Source organism: Herpailurus yagouaroundi, unplaced genomic scaffold, assembly GCF_014898765.1.
Source record: "Herpailurus yagouaroundi ecotype Mexico unplaced genomic scaffold, PumYag 28, whole genome shotgun sequence".
Lineage (NCBI taxonomy): Eukaryota > Metazoa > Chordata > Mammalia > Carnivora > Felidae > Herpailurus > Herpailurus yagouaroundi.
In genome coordinates, this window is record NW_024412376.1 from 112,560,751 (window position 1) to 112,576,821 (window position 16,071).

The 16,071-nt window shown below is 36.3% G+C and overlaps 1 protein-coding gene across 3 annotated transcripts in view; it reads left to right on the plus strand.

The window, feature by feature from the left end:
* The window catches only part of TMPRSS11F (transmembrane serine protease 11F), a 96,404-nt gene that overhangs the window by 65,039 nt on the left and 15,294 nt on the right, over window positions 1-16,071 (plus strand). For all 3 annotated transcript variants that reach the window (XM_040482089.1, XM_040482073.1, XM_040482081.1), the window contains 3 exons: window positions 9,940-10,007; window positions 11,559-11,722; window positions 13,919-13,957. In XM_040482089.1, coding sequence (XP_040338023.1) covers window positions 9,940-10,007; window positions 11,559-11,722; window positions 13,919-13,957 — 271 coding nt within the window. The remainder of the gene's footprint in view (window positions 1-9,939; window positions 10,008-11,558; window positions 11,723-13,918; window positions 13,958-16,071) is intronic.

Genomic DNA, 16,071 nt, shown 5'->3' on the forward strand with positions numbered 1-16,071 from the left:
CAGATTGCTTCAAATTGAGAGATTTAGAGAAATAATTGATATCTTCATTTATTTACCCATATTTACTATATTTCAATAAAGCTTTAACGTGTTTTTCTTAAAGGTCTTATTCATCTTTGGTTAGATTTAGTAGTAAAAGCTCTTTTTTTGTCATTGCTTATAGTTTGGATATTAACCCTTTATCGACTATATGATTTGCAAATATTTTCTCTCATCCCATAGGTTGCTTTTTCATTTTGTTGATGGTTTCCTTTGCCATGCAGAAGCTATTAATTTAATGTAATCCCACTTGTTTATTTTTGGCTTATTTAATTAATTAATTAATTAATTAATTAATTTATTTATTTATCTGATTTTGGTGTCGTATACAAAAAATCATTGCCAGGACCAGTGTCAAGGGCCTTTTTCTCCATGTTTTTTTTCTAGGAGTTTCATGGCTTCAGGTCTTAAATGTAAGACTTTAATCCATTTTGTATATGGAGTAGGATAAGGATCTAATTTCATTCTTCTGCATGTGAAAAACCAGTTTTCCTAAGACCATTTATTGAAGAGATTATACTTTCCCCATTTTGTATTCTAGGTGACCTTGCCAAGGATTAGTTGACCATATATGCATGGTTTTATTTTTGGGTAGTCTATTCTTTTCTATTAGTCTACATATTGGGTTTTGTGCCAGTATCATACTGTTTTGATTACTATAATTTTGTAATATAATTTGAATTCAAGAAGTGTGATGCCCTCAGCTTTGTTCTTATTCAAGATTGCTTTGGCTATTCAGGGTCTTGTGTGGTTCAATATGAATTTTATGATTGTTTTTCTATCTGTGGGAAATTGCCATTGTAATTTTGATAGGTATTATATTGAATCTGTAGATTGCTTTGGGTAGAATGGGCATTTTAACAATACTAATTTTTCTAATCCATGAACACAAGATATCTTTCCATTTATTTGTGTCTTCTTCAATTTCTTTTATCAATGTTTTATCATTTTCAGTGTACAAATCTTTCACCTCCTTGGTTAAGTTTACTAGTTTACTAGTACATATTTTATTGTTTTTGATGCTATTGAAAATTATATTATTTTCTTAATTTCTTTTTTAGATAGTTCATTATTAGTGTATAGAAATGTGACTGACTTTTGTATTTTGATTGTGTATCTTCCAACTTCAATGAATTCATTGATTAGTTCTAACAGGTTTGTGAGGTGTGTGGGGAGGAAACGTGTAATCTTTAGGGTTTTCTACTGTAAGATCATGTCATTTGTTAAGAGAATTTTACTTCTTCAATTCTGATTTGGATGCCTTTTATTTGTTTCTCTTACCTGGGATTTTTGTTTTCGTCAATAGCTGGGATTTTCAGCACTGGGTTGAACAGAAGTGGTGAGAATGGACATCCTTGCCTTGTTTCTGATTAAAGGAAAAGCTTTCAGCTTTTCAGCACTGAATATGATGTTAGCCATGGGCTTGTCATATATGACATTTACTATGTTAAGGTACATGCCTAATTTGTTAAGAGTTTTTACTCATGAAAGGATGTTGAATTTTATCAAATGCTTCTTCTGTCTCCATTAAGATGATCATATGATTTTTATTTTTCATTCTGTTAATGTGGTGTGTTACATTTATCAATGTACTTATGTTGAACCATTCTTGTATTTCAGGGATAAATCCTACTTGATCATGGTGTATGATCCTTTTATGTGTTGTTGAATTTGGTTTGCTAGCATTTTGTTTAGGGTTTTTGCATCTATGTTTCATCAGGAATATTAGCCTGTACTTTTCCTATAGTCTTCTCTGGTTCTGGTATCAGGTAATGCTGGCCTCATATAATTAGTTTAGAAGTATTTCTTCCTGTTCAGCTTTTTGGAAGAGTTTGAGGTGATTGGTATTACTTCTTTAAATGTTTGGTAGAGTTCACCAGCAAAGTCATCTAGTCCTGTACTTTTCTTTGTTGCAAGATTGTTTACTGATTCAGTCTCCTTTCTGTTATTGGTCTTTAAAGATTTCCTGTATCTTCATGGCTTAGTTTTGATAGGTTGCATGTTTCCAGGAATATACCTATTTCTTCCATGTTATCGAATTTTTGGCTTGTAATTGTTCATAGCAGTCTCCTACGATCCTTTTTATTTCTGTGTATCAGTTGTAATGTCTCCTCTTCCATTTTTGATTTTACTTATTTGAGTCTTCTCTCTTTGTTTCTTAGTTTAACTAAAGGTTTGTCAATTTTGTTTAACTTCTCCAAAAGCCAATTCTTGGTTTTATTAATCTTCTGTATTATTTTTATGGTCTCTATTTCATTTATTTCTGCTCTGATCTATTTCCTTCCTTCTGCTAACTTTGGGCTTAGTTTTTATTTTTTTTTTCCAGTTCCTTGAGGTATAAAGTTAGGTTTTTTCTTGTAGATTCTTCTTCCTTGATGTAGGTGTTTATCACTATAAACTTCCCTCTTATAATTGCTTTTTATGTATCACTTAAGTTTTGGTATGTTGTATATTAATATTCAATTTGTCTCAAGATTTTTTTTGCTTTTTTAAAGATGTTTTTGCTTTTGATTTCTTCTTTGATTTATTGCTTACTCAGGAATGTGTTGTTTTATCTCCACATATTTGTGAATTTTCTTATTTTCCTATTGTTATTGATTTCTAGTTTTATACCATTGTGATCAGAAAAGATAACTGATATTTCAATCTTCTTAAATTTATTGAAATTTGATTATAGCCTAACATATGATCTATCCTAGAGAATGTTCCATGCATACTTGAGAAAAATGTGTATTCTGCTGTTATTGTAGGGCATGTTCTGTATATGTCTTTTAGGTCATTTAATTTATTGTGTTCAACTCTACTGTTTCTGCATTGATTTTCTGACTGAATGATCTAGTCAGTGTGTCAAGTGGGTTATTGAAATTCTCTATTATTGTATTGCTGCTAATTTCTCCCTACATTTCTGTTAATATTTATTTTATATATTTAGGTGCTCCAATATTAGGTTCAGCAAAAAAAAAAAAAAAAAAAAAAATTTACGCTAGTTATTTTCTCTAATGTCATTCTCTGCCCCAAGGCCCATCTGAAATGCCAGAGCAAGATATGTGGTAGGGTTTGCCACAAAACTGTTTTGTTTAGAAAACAGATTTATATTTTGACGTGTGCTCCATTGTTTTTGGCAGAGTTTAAAAAATAACTAATATAGTAATTAAAACAAGATAATAATTGTTTTCATTCTAAGAATTGCTAGTTTAATTATGTTAAAAAGTCACTGAAGAGTGACTATTTAATTCAATGCAATGCAGCAAGGAATTACTGTGTACCTTTTCTAAGACTAGCACTCAGCTAGATATTCTAACACAGACTGATCTTCACTTTCCCCTTGGAGATGTTAGGTAATTAATCAGTGCACTCTTGGAAACATTCCACACATTAGGGCCAGTGCTCTGAAAACTTGTTTTTTTTTTAATTGAAAAATAAATATAAATAGAAGTTCTAATATTTTTCACATCCTCTATGAATCATTAGCTTCACTTTGAAAATCAATGCTCAGAATAATCCAAAAGATTATTACTAAATTACTTCACAGGTGATTGCACCCAGAGGTAAGAGGGTTGGGCTATTTATGTTATACCAATTAGAGCTGTCCAGGTAAGGTGGAGCATAAGCTCCCAGACATCAATAAGTGAGGTGCTCAGGCTAGACAAGGCAGGCCTCTGGAGAAGTGCAGGTGTAAGCTGTTACCAATCAATATTTCTAGAAACTGGATTATGAGTACACCTTCCCAGTAAATGCAGTTTAGATAGGGAACAACTATGCTACATTTCATCTTTTACCACAATTCATCATCTGTAAGTCATTTCAGCTTCTTAAGAAACTCCTTAAGAAAGAGGAAAAAAAATATTTCCTTGTTTAAGTGATTATAGACATATAATTCCCATTGGCAAGGCCTCCAGATCATCTGAGATATGATCCTGACTTTGCTTCTTCTTCTTCTGTTGCTCTGTTGCTCTGTAAATTCCTATTCCCATAATAAATGGAACACTTTGGGTAGAAAGTACCAGAAACCCAATTAACAAGTCAAACAGAAGGAAGGAAGGAAGGAAGGAAGGAAAGCAGGGGGGGAGGGGGGGGGGGGGGGGGGGGGGAGGGAGGGAGAGAAGACTGTGGGAAAACCTAGAGATTCATTTGACTTCAGATATGGTGGGATTCAGAGGCTCAAACAATGTCTTCAAGCTATTATTATTATTCTCCATGTGGCAGACAAAATAGCTTACATTTATTCTATATTCATATATTCTATATTCACCAGGTTATTAACTGAAGCAAGAAAAGAAATTTTTCCATAATAGTCCTTGAAGGAAATTTTGAAGAATCAATATAGTTGGCTAAAGTTGGAATACCTCCTCAACCCTTCAGTAATCACTGTGACCAAGAGAGTAAACCTGTGCCACCTTGTGTTAGGTGGGAGAAGGGGCAAGTTTAATTTCAACTGGATCATATGGAATGAGTTCTCTGTAGGCAAGCAGGGATCTCTTAGCAGAAAAAAAAAAGGGGGAAGTACCAATGGGTATACAATAACTCTAATTCTAAAAAAACTTATCTCTAACCCAGATATCTCTGAACCCTAGACTTGTACGTTCAATGGTCTACTTGACATTTCCACATGGATTTCTCACAGGCATCTTGAAGTTATAACTAAATCCAGTTTTTGAAAGTTGTTGCCTTCTCACTCTCTTTCCTACATTTTTCCACTCAATAAATGGCATCACTGTCCGTCTAGTTGCTAGAATACTATTTTTCCTTATCCTCATGTCTAATCCATTCACATTTGATGTTTCTACTTCTAATTCACTATCTCTATCCTGGACCTAGATAATCATTCATATAGCCAGCTCACCATAATCATTGCTTCCACTCAGGCTCCCTCTAATATCTGTCTACATAGCAACCTCTAATATTTGTCTACATAGCTACCAGATGTTAGGAGCACCTGGGTGGCTCAGTTGGTTAAGTGTCTGACTCTTGGTTTAGGCTCAGGTCATGATCTCATGGTTTCATGAGTTTGAGCCCCCCATCAGGCTCTGTGCTGACAGTGCGGAGCCTGCAGAGGATGTCTCCCTCTCTCTCTGCCTCTCCCCCACTCACACGGTCTCTGTCTCTCTCAAAATAAATAAAATTAAAAAAATAAAAACCCCATACGATAGGTTTTATTTTGGTTAAAATTTCATAAGTGGCTTAGAATAAGTCATTTTATGTACTTATAATAAAATCCAAGCTTTTTACAAAGTCGTCTAAGGAGCTTAATGCTCTGCCTCTGACTATTCCTCCAATTTCTACACTCTCCTTTCTCACTGTTCTCTATCATATTGACTTTTTTTTTTTTTTTTGAGGGGTGGGGGATGGTCTGCACATTCTATTTCTTCTACCTGGAAGATTGTCCCATGATCTTGCTCTTGCTTACTCTTTCTGATTTTTTAGATTTCACTTAAATGTCCCTCCTTGGAAAACCCTTACATATTATAGACCCTCCAACCATAAAACTATCTTATTTAACTATATGAGTTGCCTCTTGTAATTAATTTATTTTTGCTTATTGCTGTCCCTCTATTCTATGAGTTCAGGGACCACAACTTTTTATTTACTAATTTTTAATGTTTATTTATTGTGAGAGAGAGAGAGCGAGCACAAGGGGGAGGTGCAGAGAGAGAGGGAGAGAAACAATCCCAAGCAGGCTCCGCATTGTCAGCACAGAGCCTGATGCGGGGCTTGAACTCATGAACTGTGAGATCATGACCTGAGCCAAAAACAAGAGTTGAACCCTAGTCAACTGAACCACCCAGGTACCTCATTTACTAATTTTTATCCAGTGTTGTCACAGTGCCTTAAACATAGAAAACTCTTGATCCATTGTGTTGAATGAATAAGTAAATGAGAAAAAAAAGGAAGGGGACAGAATATAGTGAAAAAGACATGAAGAGATGCAAAAGCCAGCATTTTTTTTTCTTCACACTGTTGTTTATGATTAACCACAGCTGGAGAATCAATCAGTTAATGAAAATGTTATTGTGTACCTATTTTGTGTAAGACTATGAAGAATGCCAAGATTTGAATAGCACAGTTTCTTGCTTATTGTAGTTTATAATATAGTTTATGTATAAAATTCTGTGCATGTAAAAGAATACAAACTGAAAAATTAGACAAGAAGATGATTTGGTAATATGAAAGCTTCCACAGTACAGAATGTAGTTGTCAAATATATATGATGTGAATGAAAGGTATTCCAGGAGTTCAGAGGAAGGAAAAATTCTTTTAAGCTAAGAGGAAGTTTTCTTGGAGAGGAAAGGGACAAAGGATTTGTTTTATTGGTGTATTCACCCTCTGTTATTATATATTCCCCTGACAGTAGCAGAAAATCTTTAAACTTGCCTGACTTATTTTCGTGGGTGGACCTGGAAAGGGATTCCCTAGGTGCCATCCAGTAACTACTGATCTTTATGAGGACTTAATCTGAATGCAGTTCCCAGCCAGAGGGAAGGTGCAAGCTCAAGCTTGTGAAAGATAGTAACTGGATGTCCTATTAGTCAGAGTCACACGTATTGTTTCAAACACGTCATTTTGCTTTTTGATGCTGGAGTTCAAGCCGAGGACTACAAGTGGGATCTGATTTTAAGGTGAACTTTCCCCCCATTTTAGCTTAACCTCTATCTTGTTTTAAATAGAATAATCTCTAAAAAACAACGACAACAACAACAACTATTCTTTGATTTGGACATGAAAAGGGAAAGATACAATTTGTTTTTGCAATTTGGACTAAATGTAGTATTACTGAGTTTTCAGTAGAAAAATATAAACATAAGTTAATTTTCTCTAGAATTTGCTTACAATAATGATTAGGTGTCTGAAAAGGAACCATTTTTCAGAAGCAGAAAAAAAAAAGCAACCTCCCAAGAGATGATCTTTTATAAGGTTTAGATGCAGGACATAAAAGATGTATTTGAGGTCTTCTTTAAAAGTTTCTTGCCCCAGGACCTCTCTACTTCCACCAACCTGAACATCTGTCATCAGCTATATAAATCGCTCAGAGTTGTCAGTGTTACTTAATATACTTGAGAACACCAGATCTAGGGCCAGATTCCCTGAGTTCAAATACCAGAATCAGCATTTCCTATGCCACCTCAGACCAGTGTACTTAAGTGTCCTCATCCAGTTTTTTTTTTAATCTTCAAAATGAGGATGATGAGCATTTTAAAAATACTTTACTCCCAAGATGGTGTGAGGTTTAAACAAAGGAATTGGGTCAATGTATACTGTGTAGTATGGACTTTAGTACATGTAAACTATTATTTGTGGTCACATCAATCCTGTACTGTACCCATTTTTAAACAGAGGTCAACTCCTCAGGAGATGATAGGCTTGTTAACAATAACATTCTAGTTTGAACAGATTCTTAGTACTTTCTTATATCTGTCTGATATGACAGAATCCTGATCCTTTCCCCTACTGCCATTATGTGCACAGTTCAAAATTTCAGGGGACATTTATGTAAATTGTTGCAGACCTTAAAATCATATTTTTCTCCAGGTTACTTGATATAGGAAAATAAAATGAATTCAGAGAAGCTTAGTGAAATCATAAGTGACATAACTCAAAACTGATCCAAACCCTTGGAATGACAATACAAAAGGGGGGTGACCACTAGAGTCTCCTGCCTCCCACCTTGCTTTATATTCCCATAGATTTCTACTTTTTGGAAAAATTTTTAATTTTTTTAATGTTCATTTATTCTTGAGAGCGAAAGACAGAGTTGAGTGGTGGAGGGGCAGAGAGCTAGAGACACAGACTCCAAAGCAGGCTCCAGGCTCTGAGCTGTCAGCACAGAGCCCGACATGGGGTTCCAACTCACGGGTCACAAGATCATGACCTGAGCCAAAGTCGGACATTTAACCAAATGAGCCACCCCGGTGCCTCAAAGGATTTCTACTTCTACTTTGCAATAAGATTTGCAGATAAAACAAAACAATGTGCTATTCTCTTCTTCCCTTTACCATATTGCTGATTTTTAATTCATTTATTCATTCATGGATTTTCACCATAATTCATCAAACATGCATTGAGTGTTTACTGTGGGCCAGGCAGTGTTCCAAACACTGGAAATACAAAGATGAATCAGACACACTCCCTACCATCATAGAGCTCACAGTCTACAGTGAGAAAGCCACAATTGTAAACGGGTGTGATAATTGCTATAGCAGCCTCATGTGCAAGTTGCTGGGGTGGCCCAAATAAAGGAGTATTGAACTTTGAGGAGGGCAAGTCAAAGATAACTTATTTGTCACTGGAGAGCCTGAATAGTATCAGAACTGTAATTAAAGGAATTGCAGAGGGAAAAAGTGCATTGTAGAAAGAGGGAAATGAAATGTGCAAAACCATAGAGGTGTGAATCAGTCTAGTGGGATTAGGACAGAGCAAGTAACTCAGTAGATGAAAAGATAGGCTTTGAAGGTAGGGATGGCTCAAGGGCCACTGAAGGGATAAGATTGCAGAGCTCATGCTGAGGGAGACAGAGGGCTTGAAGTGGGAGGATCACATCCTCAAATTTGCACTTTGGGGCTATCACTCCGGTTGGTACTATTGTGGGGGAACAACTGAGGGGAGAAAAGACAGAGTAGAACCACATAAACGTGCCAGTGAGGGGATGCTGCAGAGACCCAGGCACAAGTTTCAAAGGAGCTGATTTTAGACTACAGCCGTGGAGTTGGAGGAAAGGAGAGAGATTCAATACTGAGTAGGTAAAATCTATTGAGCATTGTTATTAGTTTAAAGGCATCAAGGAGAGGGAGAAATCTTGTGGAGAGGGAGACAATATCCCCTCTTCCCAGTGGATGTAGTATTTGAGGGGAAAGATTTACCATGGTGGTGGGCCTTCTGTAAACTTATGTGGACCTGGAATTTCTAATTTCTGACGCTCAGTCCAGTGCTTTTTACTGTGAGGCAGTGCCTCAACAGTCTTTTGGGAATTAGGTCCCAGGAAATCAGCTCACTGAACATTCAAATCCTTCAATGGCTCAGGCTGGAGAAGCTGAGTAATAAAATGCTGATGGTATGGAGTGTGGTGAAACTTATTTCCGAACCTGGTACCAGTTGGAAGCCTGCCTGCCACGGAAAGATGACTAACAAGTGAGGGTGTCAGAGTCAAATGACACGTCCTTACTTATTATGTCAAATGCTCTAGTAATGGGATAATTATTTAAGAAAGCAAAGAGTTGAGGGGTGCCTGGGTGGCTCAGTCGGTTGGGCATCCAACTTCGGCTGAGGTCATGATCTCATGGTCCATGGGTTAGAGCCCCGCGTCGGGCCCTGTACTGTCATAACAGCTTGGAACCTAGATTCTGCTTTGGATTCTGTGTCTCCCTCTCTCTCTGCCCCTCCCAAGCTCAGGCTCTGTCTCTTTCTCTCTCTCTCAAAAAGTAAATAAACATTAAAAAAAATCTTAAGAGAAAGCAAAGAGTTGAAACAAACAATGGACTGGATGCCATATTTGGAAATACCACAAACTTAGGATGGGCTTTCTTAAAAGTGAGGATGCTTCCTTTAAAAATAGCACAGATACTTAAATTCATTTGACAATGATCAAATGAACATTATCAATAGTTTGCTATATGACGGGCAAGGTGTGAAATGTGTGAAACATTATTTCATTTAATCTTCAAAACAACTCTGAGGTAGATATTGTTGTTATCCTGTTTTACAGAAGCTGAACAAAAGTATATAGTTTTGTTAAAGTTATTCAGTTCTGCAAAAATTAGAACCTCTTTTAGTCTTACCACTGTGATAAACCAGTTCCTGTCTGGGAAAAAAACAAAATTCTTATTTTTGCCTCAAATCTCTAGAAAAGACAAAGGAGTAACATTTTTCTTATGACTAATACTTCTATTGTTTAATTATTCTAATCAGATGTCTAGGATATTTCGACATTCTTCTGGAGGAGGTCGGTTTATCAAATCTCATGTTATCAGACTGAGGTATGTATACGTAGTTTGCAACTTCAAGCCAGTATCTTTAAGAAGTACTTGATCAACATGACTGCCCAGCTCCCTTGGGAAAATCTTTACAGGAACACAAAGATTTCATAAACCCTGAGCAGTCAGCTTATGGTGCACAGACATTTCCCAGTCATGACAGGAATATGTCTGGAGGCAATGCCAGTCATTAGACGCTGGAAGGGGAAGAATGGCACTGGTACTGGGCTAAGTAGAATTTAGATGAGCTCTTTTTGGTTATCCTCTTTGTAAGGCTATCCAATAATCAGACTATGACTCTCTCTGCAGTAACATTTTTCTTTAATGCCATTGCATTTTTATTATTATCTCTAATACCTTTTCATTTTTATTTTTGGATGAGAGGCAGTATGCATAAATTAAACATACATATGAGTCTCAAACAAATTATTAGAATCCATCTAATAATTAGTATATACTTTTTAATATGATGTCCAAAAGGCTTAGCATTTACTGAAATAATGTATCTTGTTTTCTACCCATTTTGGTGAAAAATTTTAAAATTTTTCGGTGGCTATCAATCAATATACAAATATAAATACATGTAATACGTAGTAGTCTGCTTCATTTCTTGACGATAAAAATACCTGTGGTTAAGGAGAACCTGTCTTTTCTTCTCCTCTCTTCCACTTTTGTTCCTTTCTTACTTTACTTTCTCTCTCCTTCCTTCCTACTTTGATTCTTTATATGTTTCAAGGTGAAATTCATTCTCAAAAGGTAACTAGAGGCTTTCTAGACCTATACATGGTATAAATGCATATCTTTGAACCTCTTATCAAAACATTTATTTTAATAAGTGCTTTCTCTAATTATCTACTTACCAAACATACGTAAACTATCAAATTCCAAAACATAAATAACTTAACACAATAAAGGTTTACTTCATTTCCATGACATAGTCCAAAGAGTCAGAAGTGGCCACAGGGGACATGGGTACTGGGAAGGACTGCAGAATGGAATTGCCCACTAGATCTTTGGTATCCGGTTGGCAAATCCAGGAAGAGTGAAAGCAGGGAGGGTGGTATGGGAAGTTTTCAGGGGCCAGGCTGGAAGTGGGATACATAATTTCTGCCCACAGAATTCACTAGAGTTACAATAAACTGCAAAGGAGGCTAGGGAATGAAATTTAGCCCTGTGGTCAGGAGGCAAAGGTAACTGGGTTTCGTGGGCACAAAGCATTGTCTTTGCCACACCACTACTGAAAAATGGTGTTGGTTACCGTGGCTTATAATGTCTTCAAAAGCAAATTGTTTAAGTGCATATAAAGCATGATTTCATGAACATGTCTTCCTTTCACTACCGCCTGCAGACTGTGACCTAATTAAGGAGAAAGAACAATTTTTTCCAGCTTTGTATCCTACTCAGCGTTTCTGGAGATAATTTAGAAATCTGATACACACATATTTCATCCATTTTTAAAAATTTAGTGGGAATCTTAATAGGTAAAAATAGTTAATAATTAGAGAGGTGGCTTTGTTGTTATTATCTCTATTTATCTGCTTTTTTGCTCTTTAGTCCAGATGAACAAGGTATGAACATCCTTATGGTGCTTATGTTTCGATACCCATCTACTGATAGTGCTGAGCAAATCAAGAAAAAAATTGAGAGGATTTTATATCAAAGTCTGAAGACAAAACAGTTGCCTCTGACTATAAACAAATCATCATTCACGCTCACATGTAAGTCCTTTTATCATCTTTGTGGTTCCTTGGCAATCCTCTTTATTTTTCATAAGAATTTAGATCAATGTCTACTCCCATTTTAAGACTTCACCACTGATATAGCAATGTAAATCTAAAATATAAATTCACTATAAGGCAAATTTTAATTTTGGAATTTATTTTCATATTTGATTAGGTGTTTTGCTAAGGTTTCTAAAATTTTTCCCATGTATCATGTTGGATCTTTGCAAAAGCATGAGAGGGAAAGTATTATTTTCACCACTGTAAGGAATCTGAGCCTCAAGGAAGATATAAGACAGGGCATTAGCAAGCCTTGGGGGCCAAAATTAAAGCACAGGTGTTCTGTCTCCCAGAGATCTTTACAGGTCAGTTCTGGGGATGAGCGCCTATAGTATCAAGAAAACCAACATCTTTAGAAAGGTTTACCACTGTAGGAAGAACCATTGCCATGATCTATGAAGAAGTTCTCTGGATCATTTCCAACTTAAAACAATGTTTTGTTCATTTCCTCCTTTATTCCTCACAAAATAAAATCAAAAAAGTTATTTTGTTTTCCCCCAAAAGTAGACAAAAATAAAGATGTTAAGAAATTAAAACTACCTTTAGCTAGTTGGAATCTAAACTGAGATGCATAACCATGGGGTTCCAATGATAAGTTTCATGGTCGAGTACTGTGGCTTTTTAGTTCCTTACCCCCTCCCCACAAACACTAGCAGATGTCTCACATGTGGTAGGTGCTCTGGTTCTGTTCATTGTTCTGATTAAGTACACCAAAGGCAGAATTCCTGATTTGCCCTTTGGACCAGAAAGTCTGTTCCCGTTAAAGTATCCATGAATTTAAGAAAAAGATTATTTAAAGTTGATTTCTCTGTTTTTAGAAATCAGGAAACCCCCTTAAAATCCATTTTGAGATAGGATCCTCACACACAGTAATGACAACTTTCATGAATTAGATAGAATGAAGAGTGTACTATCTACCTTAAGTGTTAATCAATTATATTCCAAAGTAAAAGATGATATTTTTCAGCATTCCATAAAGGGCAATCTCAAATTAAATTTCAATTCCTGATAATATAATTTCTCCTAATGCATGATCATATATGCTAAAATAAAATATCTATCATAAAAGACATGTCAAAGGGATTTTTTTTTACAATTAAAAAATAATTTTTCCAATATTTTTAAAAATAATTTTTCAGACTTCTTGGTCATGCACACTGACTTTTTACCCTACGGGTTATTGTTTTAATATCAAATAATTATATTCTATAACCATACTCCATAACCAAAATTCTACTACAAACATTTTCTTCTGCTACAAATATATCTCCTGTTACATAAAGAGAAGTGAAACGCCCAGAAAACCTCTAGTACAGTTTGGGGTTCATATCCCTTCTTGTGGAGAAGTCAGTGTTCCTGAGGAAATCGTTATATACCTCTCAATTTTCTCTGAGAAATAAACAAAACAAACAAACATCAAACCAAAAAAAAAATGCAATGAAATTGAACTTAAAAGAACGTGAAGAAAAGTTTGAAGGGAAAAAGATGTCACAGAAGGGAGGCATAAAGTGGTATGGGGAGAGTGTCCCTGGACAGGCTGTATATCAGAGCTTCTTCATGCCTCTAGTTCCTGCTGCCTGAGCAGCAACCTTCTACAATATTCACCAGGAGGAAGAATCCCCAGTGAGAGAAGACCATCAACTCGTATTGACTGAATTCCTATTGTTTATAGACCAAGGCCAGAAATGGGGCTGTGAAGAGTCTGTGATGCCCTTGGCTCCCTGGAGCTGCCCCTTTACACTGGCCACCAGGCATGTGCCTGACATGCATGGTCTGGTGCACCTAATACAGAGAGCACCAGCTGCATGGGAATCAGAGGTTGCCTCTTCCAATTATGCTAGGGCTCTCAAGGCAATTAGGGATATTTATCCTTACCATTCTTTCCCAATGTCCTTTGCAGATTTCATAGCAAAAATCAGAAAATAACAAAAATGCTCTCTTTTCATTTCTAAGTAAAATTATACATTTTGGACCAAATCAGATCTGAGCTATGTATATATTCCTTGACTGAAAAATCTAATGCCCTCTTGAAAGATGGATAATAAGCATTTCTTCTAGTGATAATTTGAACAAAATCACATATAAACAGGAACATATTCTTTGACCAACTAATTCAATTTTTGTTTATTGCAGCTATCGACAGCAAAAAGATGAGGAATCTTCTCAACAGCCGTAAGTTCCAAAACCCACCACTGTCTATTTCATAACGAAGATAATGAATCAAAGTCACAGAAAAGTTAGAAGAAGAATTCATCAAGTCTTTTTTGCTCATCTTACGTTTTTGTAAACCACCTAGTGTTTTATTAATGGTTATTATTTTTTAATGCCTATTTATTTTTGAGAGAGAAAGAGACAGACAGAGCGTGAGTGTGGGAGGGACAGAGAGAGAGAGGGAGACACAGAATCCAAAGCAGGCTCTAGACACTGAGCTGTCAGCACAGAGCCTGACGTGGGGCTCAAACTCATGGACTGCAAGATCATGACCTGAGCTGAAGTTGGACATTTAACTGACTGAGCAGCCCAAACACCCTTATTGCTGGTTATTTTTAATATTTAAAACATTTAAGTTTATAAATTTACACCAAATACAGTTTTAAGTTTTATGACTTGCAGAATGTAGTAAAAGAAAATTCATAGCTTCTTGATATTATGCTTTTTGTGACTATATTTCTAACATTGTATCTTGAACATTTTAAGGTGTATTTATTTATTTTGAGAGAAAGTGTGCATGCAAGCAGGGGAGGGGCGGAGAGAGAAAGAGGAAAGAGAATCCCAAGTGGACTCCACGCCATCAGTGCAGAGCCCCACGTGGGCATCTAACCCACAAACTGTGAGATCAGGACCTGAGCTGAGACCTAGTTGGACACGTAACCAACTGAGCCACCCAGACGCCACCTAACATTGTATTTTCATATTCTCTTTAAATATTTCTATTTTAATATCCTCTCAAATTCAAGAGAATGTTTTAAAGTGGTAACTAGTTAGGGTTTTTCCTGTTAAATTTCTGTTTTCTTTCATTTTTGTTAAAATATCTGCTGTGTACACTTTCTGCCTTCTCTCAATTTCCTTTATCTCAATTTCTTTTTTTTTTTTAAATTTTTTTTTTCAACGTTTATTTATTTTTGGGACAGACAGAGACAGAGCATGAACGGGGGAGGGGCAGAGAGAGAGGGAGACACAGAATCGGAAGCAGGCTCCAGGCTCTGAGCCATCAGCCCAGAGCCTGATGCGGGGCTCGAACTCACGGACCGCGAGATCGTGACCTGGCTGAAGTCGGACGCTTAACCGACTGCGCCACCCAGGTGCCCCGTCCTTTATCTCAATTTCTTATAGGATTATTGGGTCATACACTTTCTCCTAAAAATTCTATACACATTATTCTGTTTTCTTCTAGTGTTTTGTTGTAGAGGAAAAGTCTAAGGCTGCTGCATTTTTTATTTTTACATAGGTTAACTTTTTTGTTCTTGGATGAATGTAGGAAATCTTTATCCTAAGTTTTTTGTCAAGAAATCTAGACAATTATATTTTGCACTGAATTTTGACTAGGACATTATGAATGTTTTCAATCTGTACACTTTTTTTTTTCTTATTCTGGAAAAATGTTCCATTGTACATTTGATGATTGATTTCCATTCCAATTTTTCTTTTTCTTCTCCCTCAGGAACACCAACGATTTATTTGAATTCCATTTTCTGCTCCCCATATCCATCATTAGTTCTAGTTCCAGTTCAGGTCACTTTCCTCCACATTCCGAAAGATCTTATCAGTTCTGTATTCCCCCAAACCACTTATCTCAGTTGTCTGGTGTTACTTTTCCTCTTCCATGTGGATTTCATATCTGCTATGATATGCCTGTGATATCTACAATTTTATTTGATTACCGACAGCTCTTTTGTTATGTGTACTCTTCTCGCAGCATATTTTCCCTCCTATGTTTGGCTGCTTTTGTTACATTTTTTTTTTTTCCCATGTCTTGACTCTTTTTTTTTTTTTATTTATTTATGAAATTTATTGTCAAATTGGTTTCCATACAACACCCAGTGCTCATCCCAAAAGGTGCCCTCCTCAATACCCATCACCCACCCTCTCCTCCCTCCCACCCCCCATCAACCCTCAGTTTGCTCTCAGTTCTCAACAGTCTCTTATGCTTTGGCTCTCTCCCACTCTAACCTCTTTTTTTTTTTTTTTCCTTCCCCTCCCCCATGGGTTCCTGTCAAGTTTCTCAGGATCCACATAAGAGTGAAACCATATGGTATCTGTCTTTCTCTGTATGGCTTATTTCACTT